Raw genomic sequence first — 15849 nt, forward strand, 5'->3', positions numbered from 1 at the left:
GACAAATGGTTATCCAACATCTTAAAAAACTTCCAGTGTTGGAGCATTCACAACTTTTGGAGGCAAGTTGTTCCACTGATCAATTTTTCTAACATTATTACAGATGCTGTTCTTAGAAAATTTTCTTTGCTGTTGAGTCCCGCCTTTGGACCACAAAAGAGTTTTACAGAATGAGTTTTTGCAAGGAATTCCGTCCATTGCTGTGGGAATATATTAGCCGTTAGACCAGGAGACTCAAACTCAAGGCCCCGGGGCCCAGATCTGGCCTAGCTTAGATCTGGCCTGTGGGGCCACCCTGGAAACGGCAAACGACCAGCCCAGGGTGCTACCCATGGCCCTCCCTAGCTCCATTTTTGCTGGATGATGTCGCAGCGGAGGGTTGCAGGATGATGTCGCAGCCTAAAACAGAGCGGGAGCCCGTTTTCGCTGGCAGAGCGCTTGGGCCGCCATAGGCGCCCCTGATACGAGTGACGTCGAGCTGGCCACGGCCCCCCTGGCTTCTCGAAGTCAAACAGAACCCTGATGTGGCCCTCAATTAAATTGAGTTTGACATCCTTGCATTAGACCTTTGATATGTTTGTGTAGTTGTACACAACAGGGAAATTAATGCATGATAAGGATGCTGGGTCAGACACAACCTCTTTAAATGTTGCCAAGAGGTGTTGAGTTCTGGCTCTCAAGTGCTCTAAAACAACTTGTCCGTCATGGCATCAGAAGTTTGGAGGTTTTCTTCCCACTCTTCTTCTTAGAATAATGGCAAAAGGAAGACCAGGTTTAGCCGCTTAAAATTATAGCTGATAGAGCAATAATAAATTTGGCATCTCTTCCATCACAGCTGGATCATACCGGGCTGAAGTCTGTTAAAGAAAGTAATTTGTCTTATCAAGGAAGAAGGTCAGATCTATTTATTAATTAGATATTTTGCCCTTCATTCAGAAGCTCAGCTTGAGCATACCTGGTGTTCCTTTTTCCTAGTCTCCTATAGCAACCCTTACAAATCACAGTCATGGGATGTTTCGTTGAGCTACCAAAAGAAAAGGGAGGTTGTAAGCTGGTCATGGGTCCCGTGATTTTCCACTTGGCAACTGCAGCACTGGTCATCAAAGGAGGACTGCTGGCAGAAGCCAATCCTTATGCTGGCAATTAACATTGAATAGAATAGAATTTTGTTATTGGCCAAGTGTGATTGGACACACAAGGAATTTGTCTTGGTGCCTATGCTCTCACTGTACATAAAAGAAAAGATACCTTCATCAAGAATCTTGGATGGACATATTGCCATATTGCTAAGAACTCCGCTTGTGATATTTTTTTTCCCCTCCTGAAATTGATAACTAGATGAAAAGGCATTGCAATTGAAATGTTGCAAAAACACATATTGGTTAGAAAGGGGTCTCCAACCTTTCCGACCTCAGGGACCACTAAATTCATAATTTTAAATCCCGCGGATCACTCATATGATCTGCCTAATGACCAGCTGGGTGGGGGTGGCTAGGTGGTCATGTGACTGGGTGGGCATGGCCAATTGGATGTCATTCATGTCGAGGGGCACCTCATTGGCCTCTACTTGCCCTTCCCCACCCAGCCACTCCTTGCCTCCCCACCAGGGCTCCTTAGGGCCCCAACAAGAAGCAGTTTTGGAACTAAGCAGCCACCATGAGAAAGAGTTGGCAAAACAGCTGGCTCGGTTCAAATTGGATCTGACCGAGAAGGAGACTCAGCAGAAGCACCTCACTGAGGACTATGAGCATAGGCTTTCCAAGCAGAGGGAAGACCTGTGGGTGTGTAAGGCCAGGTACCTGTGCCTGGAGGCTCAGCGGGCTGAGATGGTCAGCCAGTTCCAGGCTATGATGCAGTCCCATTGGAACAAGGTCCTCTGGCTCTTCGCCACCAGCGGCACTTCCCTCCAGCTTCGCCCAAAGCCCTGCACCAGGAGGCTGAAGCAGACCCCGAGTCGGAATTTCTTTCCCCCTCCGACCCACACAAGAAGACCCTGAAGGGGGAGACTCTCTGCAGCAACACAAATGTTCATTGCACGTATCTATCCCAGGGGGCATAGTTTGAGGACCTCTGATTTAGTGCAATATAAAAAATGCAAATAATTTTGCTGTGGACCACCAAAATTTTCTCGCAGACCACCAGTGGCCCACGGACTACCAGTTGGTGACTGCTGGGTTAGAACAGGGGTCCCTAATCCCTGGGCCAGGACCCACTTCCAGGCCATGGCTTATTTGGAATTGGGCCGCATGAGTGGCTGGCCGAAGTGTGTGTGTGTGCACACACAGCTCAACTTGCGTAGTAGCAAGGCGGGCACTTGTGTGGGTGCGTGCCAGCCCGCCACTTGCGAACATCGAGATGTGTGCATGTGCACTGGCCCGCCACTCATGCAAGGGCTCCATGTGCCTCTCCCGCCCCCAGCCAGCTTACCAAGCCACAAAACTTGGGAGCCGCTGGTATAGAAGAATGGCAAGAGCTGCAAATCTTTTACAGGATGGAATTTGCTCTTTGCTTTCTGTTTTGCAAGTGGCCTTTTCCCTCATTGATTGAATGAAATATTTATGCAACAAATACTTTTGGCTTAGTAAACCCATTTCTTAATCAGTGAGCAATGCACGAGTTGAGTTATCTATGGACAAAGTTCTTCCATACAACATTTTAATATGTTCAGTTTAGGTTAGCAGCTCTACAAATGTTCAGATCATGCTGTATGGTAGATTGAACGACAAAGTTTTTAGCTGATTCATACTGGCTGGGGATTTCTGGCTGTTGTAGTCCGCATTTTAAAGCTGTTGAGGTTGAGTAACACTGGCCTAGCGACTTAAAGTACAGTAATCCTTGACTTATGAATGCAATGGAGCCCAACATTTCTGTTGCTGAATCATTTGTTAAGTGGATTTTTCCATTCCTTGCCACAGTTGTTAAGTTAATAACAGGGTTGTTAAGTGAATCTGGCTTCCCCATTGACTTTGTTTGTCAGATGGTTGCAAAAGGAAGATCACACGACCCCAGAACATTTCAATAGTCATAAATGAGTCAGTTGCCATGCGTCCAAATTTTGATCATGCGACCATGTTTTTTTTATATGGCTGTACACCGCCCTGAGTCCCTAGGGAGATAGGGCGGTATAAAAGTACGAATAAATAAATAAATAAATAAATAAATAAATAAACAAACAAACAAACAAATAAATAAATAAATAAAATGGGGAGGCTTCAACAATCATAAGTGTGAAAACAAAAGTCAGAAGTCACTTTCTTTCAGTCTTGTAACTTTGAACAGTTACTAAAGGAGCTATGGTGTTGTAAGTCGAGGACTACCTATACAGGTTATCCTCCACATATGACTGGTTGCTTAGTGAATGCTTGAAGTTATGACGGACACCCCAAAAAGATACTTATGACCTAATTCTGAAGTTCTGACAACTGCCCCCCATCGTATGACCATATTTATGGCTTTTTGCAGCATCCTGTGGTTACATGGCCATGATTTACATGTTGCTTGTACGATTTATATTGATATTGATTGGTTGCTGATTGCTTATTTATACCCTATGACTATCATTAAGTGTTGTACCTTATGATTCTTGACAAAGGTATCTTTTCTTTTATGTATACTGACAGCATATGCACCAAGACAAATCCCTTGTGTGTCCAATCACACTTGGCCAATAAAAAACTATTCTATTCTATTCCATTCCATTCCATTCATGAGGTTTTTGTCCCAAAAGTGGCATTTATTAACAGTTTTTGGCAAAAATGTCCCATAGTGAACAATGGGCTTGCTTAATGACTCTGCAGGTTTCCTTAACAACCACTGCAAAAAGTCATAAAATCGGGTTGGTCATGTGGGTAATCACATTTACAACCAACATAACGTATGACCGCAGGGCCCCATTAAGGCCATACGTTGAGGATTACCTGGAATAACATTGGAGAGTAGGGAAGAATTGGATATAGTCAGGTGTTAAATGACTATAATTTTCTTGTCTTAGGTCCTTGCCAAAATCGGCAGGTATAAAGGCAGAAAAACAATCCAGCAGAGGTTTGGGTAGTATGCACTGAAACAGCTTGTTCTGCAGGAAAAATGAGTGTACTGCTAGTGCAAACAAATAAACTTTTATTTATTTAAAATGCAACCTCCCCTACCTGCTCAGTGAATTTCGTGGGCAGATGCTGTATGATTTGTGATTTCTACTCCACCTAGAGCAGATACCTGTTTAAGATAATTGTTTCTACAGCTGCAATCCACAAAATATTATTACCAACTTATGCAATTCTGTTGTCCCACTAAGGATAGCTGGCAGAAGTGTAAAAAGAGGACTCTTTCCTTAGCATCTCTAATAAAGAAGAATATTTGTAGCTCAAGGTTGACATGAGGGGTCCTTGGTGCTCTCTGCGCTCGCTTGTTTTCTTGCAGCTGTTTCATCTATTTATTTATTTATTTTTATTTATTTCTTTTGTCACACAGTATGTATAAGCATAAGCATGTAATAACTATACAATATATAAGCGTATATATAAGTATCAGTATGTAATAACTATATTAATTGGATATAACGAAAGGATACAATAGGACAGGAACGAGCCCTTACAGACCTCTTAGAAATGGGGTGAGGTCCATATTAGACAGTTTTTGGTTGAAGCTTTGGGGATTATGGGAAGAGACCCCAGAGTCAGGTAGTTTATTCCAAGCATTAACAACTCTGTTACTGAAGTCATATTTTCTGCAATCAAGATTGGAGCGGTTAACACTAATCTTAAATCTATTGTGTGCTCGTGTATTGTTGCAATTGAAGCTGAAGTAGTCTTCGACAGGAGGGACATTGTAATAGATGATTTTATGAGTTAAACTCAGGTCATGTCGAAAGCGACGTAGTTCTAAATTTTCTAAGCCCAGGATTTCAAGGCTGGTGGCGTAAGGTATTTTGTTGTATTCAGAGGAGTGGCGAACTCTTCTTGTAAAATATTTCTGGACACGTTCAATTGTATTGATGTCAGAAATGTGGTAAGGGTTCCAGATGGTTGAGCTGTATTCATCATTCCAGATCAACATAGATCAGGGGTCCTGAACCCCTGGGCTCTGGCCCACTATCACGGCTGTGGCCTATTCATAATTTGGCTGCGCGAGTGGCTGGCCGTAGCATGAGCTCATGCATGCAACTCAACTTCCTCGACCAGCGAGCAGGTGGGCACTCACACGTGTGCACGTCAGCCCATCGCTCATGCAAGTCTAGGTGCATGCGTGCCAGCTCACCATTCGCACAAGGACTGTGTGGGCACATGTTCGTGTGCCGGCCCTCCACTTGTGCGGCCGAGTTCCCCTCTCCCCCAGCCGGGCTGCCGAAACGCAAAGGTTGGGGATTGCTGGCATAGATTAACTCCAAAGTTAACATCAGACCAATAATCAAGTAAACAATCAAGACACTGCCAAAGAATCTCTTAAGACCATCCTCCTTAACACAGACAGGGCAAGCCACCACAATACCTATAAACCAGGGGTGAAATGCTCCCAGTTTGGACCGGATCACCTGATCCGGTAGCGATGGCAGCGGGTGGTTCAGAGAACCGGTAGCAAAAATCCCTGCCCAGCTGAACCGCGCGATCAGAGGTTTTTTTTAACTTTTAAAAGCATTTTTTCTTCAGCCAAAAAAATGCTTTTAAAAGTAAAAAAAAAAAAGTCTCGGATGATCGCGCAGCTCAGCTGGGATCGTCAGAGCCTTTTAAAAGCCTTTTTTGGCCAAAGAGGTTGTAGAAAAAATGCTTTTAAAAAGCTCCTTGATGATTGCAGCTGAGTTGCCTGATCGTCAGAGGCTTTTTTTTTCTTTTAAAGGCAAAAAAAAATGCTTTTAAAAGGAAAGAAAAGCCTCTAATGATCAGGCAACTCAGCTGGGATTGTCAGAGCCTTTTAAAAGTAAAAAAGTTGGCCATGCCCACCCGGTCACATTACCCCCCACAAAGCCATGCCCACAGAACTGGTAGTAACAAATTTTACTTTTCACCACTGCTATAAACTGACAACAAACTGCACTCCTTACTAAGGTAGTACTGATGACGTTACCGAGTTTGGGTTATAAAACATCTGCAAGAAAACAAGCAAGGTCAGAGACCGCCAATGTATATAATTCAGCCGTGAGAAGCATTTATTTTCCTAATTTTGTGAATTCATACTACTTTCACATCGCTAAGCAATTTTCTTCTCTGCTCATGAAAGAATGTGCAAGAAATTTGGGCTCAGAAAAGGCCGGGCACAAGATTAGTGATCATGTTGTCTTGAATCATAAAAGTTTTCCTCTAAATCTCTTTCATTCCACAGTTAGGACAAACAGGGCAGAAAAATACATTTAGGGCAACTGTATCTCCGGAGATATGGCTACACCACGGGTTGTAAATCAGCTGAATACAATTGATTTAATTTAATCAAGGTTGTGTAAATTCAAGACTAATTGAATTATAGCAATTAACCTGAATTAGTTATCTCGCAATCATCACGCTGGAGGGATTCATCCCCCCCCCAACATTTTAACCTCTTTGATTACTTAGTAGCTTATGGCTAATATGAATTTTTTAATCTTTAAATTTAGTACTGGGGGACAGAAAATATGTAAACTATTGTAGGGTAATTTATTTGGAGTAAAAGATTGTGATGAGGTGTGTAACAACATAGCTGATAGGTTTAGAAAACTGAAAATGGGGGGGGGAAGCAATATTCTACACACATGAACAATTGTGCTGGAATAGCTAAAATAAGAGGCTTCTTTCAAGCTAATTAGGATGGTGAGTTTTAAAACCTTGGTACTTAAAATGCCACAATAGCCGTCCTTGACATTAGGATTATACTAAAATGCAACCAATCTCCACTTGATATTCTCCAGAAAGTTCTCATTTAGCATATCTGGATAAGATTGTTTTCTTAATGACAACAATCTTAATGATGTTTTAGACATGGGACTTCCTGTGTCAGAGGAAGATGATTTGAGTAGCCCCTTTAAAAAAAAAAAACAGGCTAGTGGTGAAAAACCTGTGCCCATGTTTTGGGGGCTATACCTATGACATTGCCCTTTTCATTTGTTAATCTGTTTGAGGTTGACTGGAATTAGAGTTTTGAATCACCTGACATTTGAATCATCTTCTTTTGGTTTGAGGGAGAGTGATTGCTGTATTAGGTTGCATGTGTTATTTCCTCCTGGATTTTCGTTCTCCAGTGAACATAATGAAAATACACATTAACCGTGAAGAGAAGCAGAAAATTGCGTTGTAGTATAATGAATAAGGGATTCATCTCCTGTTTGATTGATTGGAAGAGTTCTCGCAGCCGGTTGGCACTCGTTAAGTGAAGAGGATAGAACAATAGCATCATCGGGCTGGAAGGGACTTTGGAGGTCTTCTAATCCAACCCCTTGCTCAAGGTGGGAGCCTTACACCATCCTACTCAAAAGGTTCAAAAGCTTATTTTTGAAAACCTCTAGTGATGCAGCACCCACAATTCCGGAAGGCAAGCCATTCCATTGATTAATTGTTCTCACCATCAGGAAATTTCTCCTTAGTTCAAGATTGGATGCCAGGGTGGGCTTCAAAAATTTTAGCAAGGGGTTCTCTGCCCAGTTACTGGGTGGGCGTGGCCTAGTCAGCCTCCTGCACCATGGCGGGGAGGAGGATTTTTGCCCTCACCTGGCTCCGGAGGCTTTTTTTGAGCCTCTGGGAGGGTGAAAACTTCCTCCTCAGGCTCCGTAGGCCCTCTGGAGGCCAGAAATGGGCCCATTTCCAGTCTTCCCGAACTTCCAGTAGGCCCATTTTTTGCCCTCCCTGAGCCTCCGTGCACGCTCTGCATTTACCTGCATCCAAAATGGGCCGTGTAGGGACTCCTGGGAGGGGCGCGGGATGGGGTTGGTGGGGCCGGCCAGGAGTGGGTTTTGGGGGTTCTCCGAACTGCACAGAATCTTAGCTAGAGGTTTTCCCGAACCCCTGTGAACCCCCAGCAGCCCACCCCTGATTGGATCTCTCTTTAACAAGCTTCCACCCATTGCTTTTTGTCCTGCCTTCTGGGGCCTTGGAGAATAAGTCTGTGACAGCCCCTCAAGTACTGGATGATGTTGTTAAATGAATGGGATGATGTTCAATAGATTTTGCAGGATGAAAGAATCTAGGTTTTCCTTTTTGCCTGGAAAAAAAAATCTGTTCACTTGCATTGATACCTACAAAGCCCCCTCTTCATTATGTGTGTTAAGTTTATGGCCAGCACAGCTGTCCAGTGTATGAACAGCAGAGCAAATAAGGATGCCATGGGTGCGCTTAATGTGATCCTCTAATGTTGCTGAACATATGGTACACAGGTTAAGCTCTTGGACTACGGCCGGCCTGGTCAAGGTCCTAGTTTACTTTCCATCATGAAACTCGATGGGTGATCTTGGTCAGCCGATTCAGCTCAGCTTGAAGAGTTGATGATATGAAGCAAGGTTGGAGAAGTTTATGTTGCCTTGACTGGAAGAAAGGCAAGTTATAAATCTGAGGACTAAATACGCAATTAGGTAAAGGATTAAACTAAATGTTATGAAATCTCATATAATGAAAACATAGACAAACAGTTCATGTTGTGTTAAGAAACAAAACGGGGGGGGGCAGTGGTGAAATGTAAAATTTGTTACTACTGGTTCTGTGGGCGTGGCTTGGTGGGGATAATGTGACTGGGTGGGCATGGCCAACTTAAAAAAAATTGTTTTTACTTTTAAAAGCATTTTTTCTTCGGCCGAAGAGGTTGTAGAAGAAAATGCTTTTAAATGGCTCTGATGATCTCAGCTGAGCCGCGCGATCATCAGAGGCTTTTTTTTTTACTTTTAAAAGCATTTTTTTGGCCGAAGAAAAAATGCTTTTAAAAGTAAAAAAAAAACAACCTCTGATGATCGCGCGGCTCAGCTGGGCATGGGGGGGGGCAGGGATTTTTGCTTCCGGTTCTCCGAACCACCCGCTGCCATTGCTACCGGATCAGGCGAACCGGGAGCATTTCACCCCAGGGTGGGGGGGGGGAATCTCTGACAAGTGAAGCGGATAGTTTTGAAGCTCGGTGAAAATGAGCCAGAGAGACAAGAAATCTGAGAATGACTGAATGAATTGCTGTTTTGTTTGGTGCTTGGGCTGTAACAGGTGAGGCTGAGGCCAGAGAAGGGAGTCTTACCTACTTCTTGGTACTTCAAAATCACCAACAGTTGACAGATCTTTTGCTCAGCCCAGAGCTGCTCCGATCCGGTTTCATGATTATCAAGAAGTGATTGATCCTTGACAGAATGGTGTCTCTGTTTCATAGGCCTTTTGCGGTGTCTCCCGGGAAAAGTGGGATGATTCAGGAGTTGTCGAATCGCCCCAGAGCAATGTCAGCCTTCTTGTCAAAACCAAATCTAGAGTTTTTGAGCTGAGTTTGAAGGGAAAGGGGATTAGGAGGCTGGGAGTGGGGTTAGGAATTGACTTGCCTCATTGCATTCCCTCCAGACTTTGTGGTTCAAAATTTGGGTGTGGGAAAGAATTGTGTTTCATACTTATTTGATTTTTTTCCCCTGCCTTTGTTATGTTCACAAATAGCTCAGGATGGGGAATAAACATAATATTCCTTCCACCTATTTTCCGCACCTGTGAGGTGGGTTGGGTTGAAAGAAAATGACTGGCCCAAAGACACCCAGCTGGCTTTCATGCCTAAGGCCGGACTAGAACTCACTCTCTCCTGGTGATTGGCCCAAAGACACTCAGCTGGCTTTCATGCCTAAAACCAGACTAGAACTCACTCTCTCCTGGTGATTGGCCCAAAGACACCCAGCCGGCTTTCATGCCTAAGATTGGACTAGAACTCACTCTCTCCTGGTGATTGACCCAAAGACACCCAGCCGGCTTTCCTGCCTAGGGTGGAACTAGAACTCACTCTCCTGGTGATTGGCCCAAAGACACCCAGCCGGCTTTCATGCCTAAGATTGGACTAGAACTCACTCTCTCCTGGTGATTGACCCAAAGACACCCAGCCGGCTTTCCTGCCTAGGGTGGAACTAGAACTCACTCTCTCCTGGTGATTAGTCAAAGTCTTCCAGCTGACTTTCATGCCTAAAATGGGACTAGAACTCACTTTCTCCTGGTGATTGGCCCAGAGTAACCCAGCCAACTTTTATGCCTAAGGCGGGAATGGAACTCAGACTTCTGCTCCCTAAGCCCATCATGTTAATAATAGACCAATAGACTTTATGTCTCAAATACACAAAATAATTTTATTTTATATGTAAGTTAACATATAACAAGTTCGGTTAACATATAACCAAACATAAGTCTTGAGGCATATAACCTTTGTAATCAATTTGCATGGATTTGTCCCTTTCCTGAAATCTGTTGCTTTCTCATCAGAGATCTGGAGCTTCAGGTGAAGACTGACCCAGGTGGAGGAAGTCTTAGGGAAGCCTTCAAGTCCTCATACCTACAAAGGAGTTACTTCAGGGTGCTCCTTGCACTCTGTAATAAATTCTCCCTGCAAAAAGGCAAAGTTTGGTTCCTGCTTAATGATGTCACCCAGACTACAAGATAGTATCTGAGGAGTAATCAGACTTTTGAGGCAGGCTCTCTTCTTGAAACTTGTTATAAACAATGTTTTTCATGTTGTCAGTGCCATCAAATGAAGCTCGGTAGAATGTGTTGCACTTTTCCCAAAAAATTTCACTCTGCTTCCCCTGCTCCTGGTGTGATACTTTTTCCTCACACCTTTTTATAATTTTCTGCAAATTTCACATCTCTGAGTACTAGAAAGCAAATGTGTACGTATGTAAGCCAGTGGTTCTTAAACTGGAGATAATTTGTCATTGCTTGTGAGTTGAGCATTCCGTTTGGAACTGCTGCTGCTGCGGCACTTGTGTAAAAGAACAAAGTCTGCTTTTTTTGATGGGGATACTGTAATAAAATTATTTGAGACCGGGGAAAGGAGTAATTGGCTCAAATAGTTTAGCAATCACTGATATATGCTGTATCCAGGGGTGGGATTCAGCCGGTTTGGGCCAGTTTGGGTGAACCGGATGTTTTTTTATTTATTATTTATTTACATTTATATCCCGCCCTTCTCCGAAGACTCAGGGCGGCTTACAGTGTGTAAGGCAATTGTTAATTCTAACCTGTTCGCCGAACCAGTAGTTGCAAGGACTGGCTGACCCCGCCCTCCCCTCCCCTCCCCGTAGTCTCCACATGGCCCGTTTGGATGCCAGGTAATTGCAGCGCCTGTGTGGAGTTCTGGGAGGGCGAAAAACAGGCCTCCTGGAAGTTCCTGAAGTCTGGAAATGGGCCCATTTCTGGCCTTCAGAGGGCCTCCAGTGCCCGGGGAGGCTATTTTCACCCTTCTGGAGGCTTGAGAAAAGCCTCTGGAGCCTGGGGAGGGCGAAAATGTTCTCCCACGCTGTGGTGCAGGCCCCCATACCATGCCCACCCAGCATCTGGGCAGCGAACTAGTTGCTAAAATTTTTCCATCCCATCCCTGACTATATCCTTATTCCTAGGTTGCTCTTTGGGTTGACTTATGACCACAATTAAACCTCACAATTTTGCTTATAAGTTGTGATAGTCGTAAAGCAGGTCACTACCTGACAGTACCCAATGTGGCCTTTTGAGGGCTGGTTGTGAAGTGAACGCAGCAATCATTAGGTGAACCAATTGTTTTCTATGGGTAGGTGTTTTTTTTTTTTTTGCCAGAAACCAGTAGTAACTCTTAGCTTCCCTCAAACATTATCATAAAGCATGTGACTGCAGGACTGCTGCAAATAGACATAAATGTACTCAGGTTACCAAACAGCTAAATTCAGTCATGTGACTGCAGGAGGCGGGCCCACAGTCTTTGAAATTTTGAATCTGGGTTGTAAGTAAGTTTTTTTTGAGATTGCAAAGCAACCAGTCATAAGCTGAGGACAACCTGTATCTATACGTTTGAGAATTGAATGTCTTTCCATTGACTGATGATGGATTTAAAATTCTGTATAACCAGGTTCTATCTTGGTTAGATGAGTTTTAACAAATATTAGTTGGTTGCCGGCTGGTTGAGTGAACAGGTTGTTTTCCCCAATCCCTTTGTAAAGTTAAGAGAAATGATTATTCCAAAGTAAGCCTCCATTTTTGTCTACATACAATCTAGGTTAGTGTATGAATTTGATTGGGAGAAATTATTCTGTGCTAATATGAATTTTTTTCCCCATCCTGAGTCTTTAAGAGGAATATTGATCAACGTTACCTGTGTATTTATTTATTGCTATTGTGTATTTCTTTTTTGTAAGTTTCTTAATATTTTTAGACACGGCGGAATATTTGCATTGATCAAAGTTTTGTGCTTTTTCTCTTCCAGGGAAGTTATCCAATTTGGGAAGATTTCATAAATAAAGCGGGGAAACTCCAGTCTCAACTTAGGTAAACTATTTTTCTATATTGGCACGGGCATTTCCATGTGGTGGTAGGACATACCTCGCTTTTTAAAAAAAAAGGGACTTCAAGAGTTGTAGACTGCTTGGAGGCATTAATTTTCAAGCAGAGTAGTGGAATTGACTGTGCAAAGTTTGGGAGCAGTAAAGAAGAAACAAGTTGAACAATGAAATAGATTCCTTAAATATCACAAAAATGGAAGCATTCATTTTCCCTTATTTTAGGGGAAACATGAGAGGTGGTAGCGGAATAAGGCTACTATGAATTGATTTATCTAGTTTTCTGATTTTTTAATGTTTATTGTTTTTAATTTTTTTTTTTTTTACATTTATATCCCGCCCTTCTCTGAAGACTCAGGGCGGCTTATACTATGTTAGCAATAGTCTTCATCCTAGTTGTATATTTATATACAAAGTCAACTTATTGCCCCCAAAAATCTGGGTCCTCATTTTACCTACCTTATAAAGGATGGAAGGCTGAGTCAACCTTGGGCCTGGTGGGACTAGAACCTGCAGTAATTGCAAGCAGCTGTGTTAATAACAGACTGTCTTAACAGTCTGAGCCACAAGAGGCTCAGACTGTTAAATATTTATTTATTATTTTAATTTATATACCGCCCTTCTCCCGAAGGACTCAGGGCGGTTTACAGCCAAATAAAACAGAAACATAAAAATTAAAAACATCATTAAAAAACTCGTTCAATTTGGCTAAAAACTAAAATTCAATAAAAAACTAAAACTCAATTAAAAGCCCCCATTAAAACTATTAATTAATATTTTTAATGTATAGAGTCTTTTAATATTTTTTAACGTATAGATTTAATGTGTAGGTATTGGGTCTCCTGCTTGAGCAGAGGGTTGAACTAGAAGACCTCCAAGGTCCTTTCCAGCTCCATTCTGATTGATTGATTGATTGATTGAACATTCTGTTTTGTTTCATTGTTTTATGATGTTGTGAGCTGCCCTAAGTTGCTTGATAGTGAGATGGGCAGCATATAGATTTAATAAATAAATTTTATTTGCTATTACATTCTGGGAGAATGCTCCAGATGCAATAAAAAGGTACTTGGGGCGGTGGGGGGGGAGACTGAATATAGCCACAAAACTGATCGTTCATATCAAATACTGGTGCTTGTACATTTTTAATTTTTGATTATCAGGCTTTAGCTTTAATCTGTTGCATTAGCAAGATGTAATTAATTTTCTAAGCATGGATTGTTATTATTATTATTATTATTATTTATTCGATTTTTATACCGCCCTTCTCCCGAAGGACTCAGGATCCGAAGGATTGTTTAACCATGGCTTGCTAACGAAAGCAGAATTACATGCTAAGACATTCATTGTCATTGTCTAAGACTTTCATTCATTGTAGTTTATTAACTACATTGCATTTTTCAAAAGCTGAGCAGGCAGGCACCCCAGCGGGGGAACTTACAAGATTTTACATTTGAGCAATGCTGGCTGGTTGGATTTAAAATTAAAGGTAATTAAATTTACATCTAAGTTAAAGGAAGAGTGTGATAAAGCTAATAGAAGAACATATTTGTATCTCAGGGTTGAACCGTGGGGTACGTGGTACTCTTTGAACCTGATCTTTTTTTTGCAGACATTTCATAACCCAGCTAGGCAATATCATCAGTGCACTGATGATGTTACCTAGTTGAGTAATGAAACATCTGCAACAAAACAAGCTCAGAGAGTTCCAAAGATCCCTCAGTAATAAAGCTTCTAGGCATACTGAATGTTTTTGATCCTTGTCTGATGCACTTAACTGCCTTACAGAAGCTTTTTGTATCTTAATTGTCAGTAAAACTGATCTTTTTCCCAGCTGGCCAGCGGGAACTGAAAATTAGAGAGGAATGAATTATGCAGCTAGTGAATAATAGTCAGATCCATCTTACGTCCTGTTTTTGTGAGGATTCAAACACATTAACACCAAAAAAGGAAAGGAAAAGACATCGGTTAGCAAAATCTGGAATATTACTTGCTCCCTGGAATTTATTTTCCCTAGCCAAAAAATCAAAGAAAGAACCAAAGAGTTGAATGGAGCTATGCAGGATAGCAAATGCAGTGTCAGCTCAGTGCAGGAATTGGAATGGAAAACTTCCAGACATATGACTCCCCAGCCTCTAGTGAAGAGAAGCTACTGTTGAATTATTCTTATCCTTAAATATTTTTTTTTAAGTTGGAAAAAACTGATAATTCTGTCTGGGAAAGTGTAACTTTATTTAGTACTAGTGGTGGGGAATGTTAATGGAAGAGCTTTAATTGATGTGAGAAGCCAATTGTTTCTACGAATAAAGGATTGCATATGAAAAATAGTTATGGATTGGCAGCTATTTTAGAGGAAGGGAGAGAACATGAAAGCTAACGTAGTATAATAGTTAAGGTATTCTACCAGGTTTCTAGTACATCATCAATCTTGGGAATTTTGGATTAGACCAGTGATGGCTAACCTTTTTCTCGTGCGTCAAAAGTGCGCTCGGGCACACGTGACAGCGCGTGTGTGCTTACTGACACCCATAATGCAATGTGCACCTCGTGCGCATATGCGCACGACACCTCCTGCCCTGCGCACATGCCCCCCGCTCCCCTGCGCATGCAATCCCCCACCCCTGTTTTGGGCCTAGCAAACCTTCCTGCAGCCTCCTGGGCCCAAAAATGGGCTGGGGGGCGCACCACACCCCCTGCACTCCTCCCCAGCCCCCGCGCATGTGCACGGATTTCCTGCATACACACCATTCCCCCGTGCATCCCGAAAATCAGCTGGCCATCAGGAGGCGTGCACATGCACGGTGGAGCTGACCTAGGTGACGGCTCGCGTGCCCGCAGAGAGGGCTCTGCGTGCCAGCTGTGGATCATCACAGGATTAGACCGTTAGCTCAACCTCACAGAATTATCGTAGAGAAGAAAGAGATCTGTTTAGCTCATTTGGGGAAGCTTGGAAATTGAAGCGGACCAAGAAGATTGCATGTCTACGGAGATTCTCAAACAGCCGGGACATAGTTGTCCCACTGGAGAAGTTGACTCACTGGAGAAGAGCCTAATGCTGGGAAAGATTGAGGGCAAAAGAAGAAGGGGATGACAGAGAACGAGGTGGCTGGATGGAGTCACTGAAGTAGTCGGCATGAGCTTAAATGGACTCCAGAGGATGGTAGAGGACAGGAAGGCCTGGAGGAATGTTGTCCATGGGGTCGCGATGGGTAGGACACGACTTCGCAACTAACAACAAAGTTGTCCCAAAGGTGCTTTTTGCCGAAAGGCAACTGAACTTCCTTTGCTTTTTCCTTTGAAAATGTTTTACTTCCCATCCAAGAAGCTTCTTCAGAACTGTTCTTCAGAACTGAAGAAGCTTCTTGGATGAAAAGTGAAACATTTTCAAGAAAGACCAGTGCCTTTTGGAAAAAGCATCCCTGGGAGAAAGAAGATTG

The 15849-nt window shown here is 42.8% G+C and overlaps 1 protein-coding gene across 6 annotated transcripts in view; it reads left to right on the forward strand.

The window, feature by feature from the left end:
• MTSS1 (MTSS I-BAR domain containing 1) overlaps positions 1-15849 on the forward strand; it is a 169916-nt gene that overhangs the window by 12605 nt on the left and 141462 nt on the right. For all 6 annotated transcript variants that reach the window (XM_058178770.1, XM_058178767.1, XM_058178769.1 and 3 more), the window contains exon 2: positions 12343-12404. In XM_058178770.1, the coding sequence (XP_058034753.1) occupies positions 12343-12404 (62 nt within the window). The remainder of the gene's footprint in view (positions 1-12342; positions 12405-15849) is intronic.

Source organism: Ahaetulla prasina, chromosome 3 (genome assembly GCF_028640845.1).
Source record: "Ahaetulla prasina isolate Xishuangbanna chromosome 3, ASM2864084v1, whole genome shotgun sequence".
NCBI classification, from domain to species: domain Eukaryota; kingdom Metazoa; phylum Chordata; class Lepidosauria; order Squamata; family Colubridae; genus Ahaetulla; species Ahaetulla prasina.